The sequence below is a fragment of the Procambarus clarkii genome, chromosome 48 (genome assembly GCF_040958095.1).
Source record: "Procambarus clarkii isolate CNS0578487 chromosome 48, FALCON_Pclarkii_2.0, whole genome shotgun sequence".
NCBI classification, from domain to species: domain Eukaryota; kingdom Metazoa; phylum Arthropoda; class Malacostraca; order Decapoda; family Cambaridae; genus Procambarus; species Procambarus clarkii.
Genome location: NC_091197.1, coordinates 30,686,085 through 30,691,632, shown reverse-complemented (window position 1 = coordinate 30,691,632; position 5,548 = coordinate 30,686,085). Strand labels below are relative to the sequence as shown.

General features: G+C 50.6%; 1 protein-coding gene across 1 annotated transcript; it reads right to left on the bottom strand.

Annotated features, from left to right (window-relative positions):
- Positions 1-990: 990 nt before the first annotated feature.
- On the bottom strand, positions 991-2,457 carry LOC138351183 (uncharacterized). Its single transcript, XM_069302823.1, has one exon. The coding sequence runs from the start codon at positions 2,455-2,457 to the stop codon at positions 991-993; it is 1,467 nt and encodes a 488-aa protein (XP_069158924.1).
- Between the last annotated feature and the right edge of the window lie 3,091 nt (positions 2,458-5,548).

Here is a 5,548-nt window from a genome sequence, read left to right as displayed (position 1 = left end):
AAGAACAGGTGATGAAAGTAGCTGTGGCAGAGCCCCACAAGCCCACACTAGGAAGAGTGACAGAGCCCCACAAGCCCACACTGGGAAGAGTGGCAGAGCCCCACAAGCCCACTCTGGGAAGAGTGACAGAGCCCCACAAGCCACACTGGGAAGAGTGACAGAGCCCCACAAGCCACACTGGGAACAGTGGCAGAGCCCCACAAGCCACACTGGGAAGAGTGGCAGAGCCCCACAAGCCCACACTGGGAAGAGTGGCAGAGCCCCACAAGCCCACACTAGGAAGAGTGGCAGAGCCCCACAAGCCCACACTGGGAAGAGTGGCAGAGCCCCACTAGCCCACAATGGGAAGAGTGGCAGAGCCCCACAAGCCCACACTGGGAAGAGTGGCAGAGCCCCACAAGCCCCACTGGGAAGAGTGGCAGAGCCCCACAAGCCCACACTGGGAAGAGTGGCAGAGCCCCTCAAGCCCACACTGGGAAGAGTGACAGAGCCCCACAAGCCCACACTGGGAAGAGTGACAGAGCCCCACAAGCCCACACTGGGAAGAGTGACAGAGCCCCACAAGCCCACACTGGGAAGAGTGACAGAGCCCCTCAAGCCCACACTGGGAAGAGTGACAGAGCCCCACAAGCCCACACTAGGAAGAGTGGCAGAGCCCCACAAGCCTACACTAGGAAGAGTGGCAGAGCCCCACAAGTCCATACTGGGAAGAGTGGAAGAACACTTCCACACCAGCCTTGACCCCTTGGCTGCTGAAAACGTCATATCGACCTTGATGACCTCGCTGTTCATGGTTTCCCGCCACTCATGGCACCAGCGTGGCATTTCCAAGGCCACGTCAACATACGAGGCCACGTCAGCATAAGAGGCCACGTCAACATACGAGGCCATGTCAACATACGAGGCCACGTCAACATACTAGGCCACATCAACATACGAGGCCATGTCAACATACGAGGCCACGTCAACATACGAGGCCACGTCAACATACTAGGCCACGTCAACATACAAGGCCATGTCAACATATGAGGCCACGTCAACATACGAGGCCACGTCAACATACAAGGCCATGTCAACATACGAGGCCACGTCAACATACGAGGCCACGTCAACATACAAGGCCATGTCAACATACGAGGCCACGTCAACATACGAGGCCACGTCAACATACAAGACCATGTCAACATACGAGGCCAAGTCAACATACGAGGCCACGTCAACATACAAGACCATGTCAACATACAAGGCCACGGCAACATACGAGGCCACGTCAACATACAAGACCATGTCAACATACAAGGCCACGTCAACATACGAGGCCACGTCAACATACGTGGCCACGTCAACATACGAGGCCACGTCAACATACAAGGCCATGTCAACATATGAGGCCATGTCAACATACAAGGCCACGTCAACATACAAGACCATGTCAACATACGAGGCCACATCAACATACGAGGCCACGTCAACATACGAGGCCACGTCAACATACAAGGCCATGTCAACATATGAGGCCATGTCAACATACAAGGCCACGTCAACATACAAGGCCACGTCAACATACGAGGCCACGTCAACATACGAGGCCACGTCAACATACAAGGCCATGTCAACATATGAGGCCACGTCAACATACGAGGCCACGTCAACATACAAGGCCATGTCAACATACGAGGCCACGTCAACATACGAGGCCACGTCAACATACAAGACCATGTCAACATACAAGGCCACGTCAACATACAAGGCCATGTCAACATACGAGGCCACGTCAACATACAAGACCATGTCAACATACAAGGCCACGTCAACATACGAGGCAACATCAACATACGAGGCCACGTCAACATACGAGGCCACGTCAACATACAAGGCCATGTCAACATATGAGGCCACGTCAACATACAAGGCCATGTCAACATATGAGGCCATGTCAACATACAAGGCCACGTCAACATACAAGGCCACGTCAACATACGAGGCCACGTCAACATACGAGGCCACGTCAACATACAAGGCCATGTCAACATATGAGGCCACGTCAACATACGAGGCCACGTCAACATACAAGGCCATGTCAACATACGAGGCCACGTCAACATACGAGGCCACGTCAACATACAAGGCCACGTCAACATACGAGGCAACGTCAACATACGAGGCCACGTCAACATACGAGGCCACGTCAACATACAAGACCATGTCAACATACAAGGCCACGTCAACATACGAGGCAACATCAACATACGAGGCCACGTCAACATACGAGGCCACGTCAACATACAAGGCCATGTCAACATATGAGGCCACGTCAACATACAAGGCCATGTCAACATACGAGGCCACGTCAACATACGAGGCCATGTCAACATACGAGGCCACGTCAACATACAAGGCCACGTCAACATACGAGGCCATGTCAACATATGAGGCCACGTCAACATACGAGGCCATGTCAACATACGAGGCCACGTCAACATACTAGGCCACATCAACATACAAGGCCATGTCAACATATGAGGCCACGTCAACATACTACGCCACATCAACATACAAGGCCATGTCAACATATGAGGCCACGTCAACATACGAGGCCACGTCAACATACGAGGCCACGTCAACATACTAGGCCACGTCAACATACAAGGCCATGTCAACATATGAGGCCACGTCAACATAGGAGGCCACGTCAACATACAAGGCCATGTCAACATACGAGGCCACATCAACATACGAGGCCACGTCAACATACAAGACCATGTCAACATACGAGGCCACGTCAACATACGAGGCCACGTCAACATACAAGGCCATGTCAACATATGAGGCCACGTCAACATACAAGGCCACGTCAACATACGAGGCCACGTCAACATACGAGGCCATGTCAACATACGAGGCCACGTCAACATACAAGGCCATGTCAACATACGAGGCCACGTCAACATACAAGGCCATGTCAACATACGAGGCCATGTCAACATACGAGGCCACGTCATCATACAAGGCCATGTCAACATATGAGGCCTAAATTCAAAATCAAGAAATAAAGTTTTCATATATGGCCTTCTAATAGAATCGAACTCAATATTTGGTGCATTTACAGAAACCCACACGAAAGACCACATGGATAGTGAAATTTGGATCCCAAATTATTATCTATATAGATGTGACAGAGTAATTAGTCAAGTGGGTCAATTAGTAGGTCCATATATTAAAGAGGAGCTGGCATGCACAGAGCTCCTGAACTCGACCAATGAGGTGGTAGAGGTACTTGGAATCAAGGTAGAAAATATAAATCTAATTATTGTTTTAATATACAAACTGCCAGATGCAACAGTTGAGGAATTCACTGAACAGATCCACAAAATAGAGAATATCCTTGATAACCTAGCAAACCCAATACCAGATATTATCTTCCTAGGAGACTTCAATCTACCCAGTTTAAAATGGAGAATAGTAAACAATAACATTATAGCAGGAAAGCAATCTGGAAATAACCAACCACAGGTCAGAGAACTACTGAGATTCTGTGGCAATTTCTCGCTCAGTCAGCAGATTACAGAACCAACTAGGAACGAAAACACGCTGGACATGATATTCACGAACAATAATGAGCTAATCAGAGACATTACTGTCCCAGACACTACGTACTCGGACCACAAGCTCATTGAAGTGCAAACTAGCATTAATAACGGTAGTAGGCCTAAGAGAACCAACAAGCAAGTAGGGTTATTCAATCAATTCAAATTTAACAATTGGAGAATCGACTGGGAAGAATCATTCAATGGGCGACGGTCTTAAGCGACAAAACTCCCACACAGTGAACAGCTCAACAGACAGCTTCCCCTCACTGTCTGGCCCGTTGCCGCCATGAGGGGGCTTGGTCGGCCGAGCGAACAGCATGCTGGACTTGTGATCCTGTGGTCCCGGGTTCGATCCCGGACGCCGGCGAGAAACAATGGGCAGAGTTTCTTTCACCCTATGCCCCTGTTACCTAGTAGTAAAATAGGTACCTGGGTGTTAGTCAGGAAGCAGTCCCCGCGGCCTGGTCGAGGACCGGGCCGCGGGGACACTAAAGCCCCGAAATCATCTCAAGAATCATCTCAAGACATTGGTGGGCAGCTGCCGGAGTGTGATGCTCCATGGGTCAGTCCTCTGTCCTTTTGCAGCCTTATACTCCTGCTGCTGCCTTTACCTATTTTGCCAGACCCCTTTTCCTCGTGTTTCATTTTTCTCCCCCCTCTTCTCCTATCAAATTGTCATTTCCTGCTGACCTTTTGCCTGTTTTGATTATTCTTCCGACCTTGTTTTGTTTTGACACCCGGGTGTTTGAGGAGGCATACTCTTGCACCCGTAGAACTGTAGTACCCAACGTCTCGAGCGAGGGGACTCTTTTATTGTCAATCCTCCTTTCTTCACTGAACCCGCTCTCGACGGACTCACGGTTCTTAAGGTGGCATTTGTGGGGCGTATACTCACGACGCACCCCTGAGGGGCCCCGGCAAGATCAGTGATAGCTTCTTGTTGGGTGTCCTGCCTCTAATTGTGGCTCCATGGTGGGTGTGGGGGCACATTCGTGAATGAAAGTTTTCCCTCATTTTCATGGCTGATAATGTTTCCTTGTACTTTCTTAGGCTCATGGGGTGGGCGACCAAGCCCCTGAGTCGGACTGTGTTGGAAGACCAGGCCCTGTAGCCCTTGCTGCATTGGGCATCAACGAGCTGACTACTCCCCTCAGCTTCCCTCCCTCCTCTGCGGTAGGGTCGAGTCCCCAGCCCCCAGTGGTGACCACCTCGTCCCCTGGCATGGCTTCGTCTCTCATTGTGACTACTGCGCCTTTTACCCCCTCTCTCTCTGGGAGTTCTCAACGCCGTTTCCGCCACGGCCGCACTCGCACGATCCCTTCCCGTAATACTACTTACAACGCCTTGTTTGGTTCCGCTACATGGGCTAAATACTTTGATCTCCACCATCTGGATTCTACTCCTCCTGACGATTTCTCCCTCCATAAACACCTTGTTGATTCAGTAGATGCCTCTGTTACTTTTAACTCCACCAGTTACAGTACGCGTGTCGTCGCTGCTCCTTCTCAGAATGCAGCTACTCGCTTAGCCGCTTTGTCCTGCATTGGAGAGACCCCTGTTCGGGTCTCCAAAAACGCTCGGTTAAATGCCAGTGTTGGCACTGTTCTCCTCCCAAACCATGTTGCAACTGGTGTTCGGGACCTCAAAGATTGCCATGAGGATATTAAATATATCCTCGAAGCCCAAGGTCATTCTGTCCTACAGGTGGACACGTTTACTCGACCCCCTCGTGGTCGTCGCCGTCAGCCCCTTCGAGTTGTAAAAATCACCTTTGATAGTAGGGCCCTTCTGCCCTCTATTAGTCTTGCTGGTGCTAGATGCTCCATTCAGGAGTACATTCCCTCTCCTAGACTTTGCAATAAGTGTTGGAAGTTCGGGCACGGTGTCCTCAAATGCACCAGTACTGTGTATCTATGCCCCATGTGTGGAGACGATAGTCATTCTAAGTCCGAGTGCAC

Bases quoted from the DNA above. Each gene is read 5' to 3' on its own strand.
- LOC138351183 (XM_069302823.1), bottom strand. From the start codon at position 2,457: ATGGCCTCGTATGTTGACGTGGCCTCATATGTTGACATGGCCTCGTAT.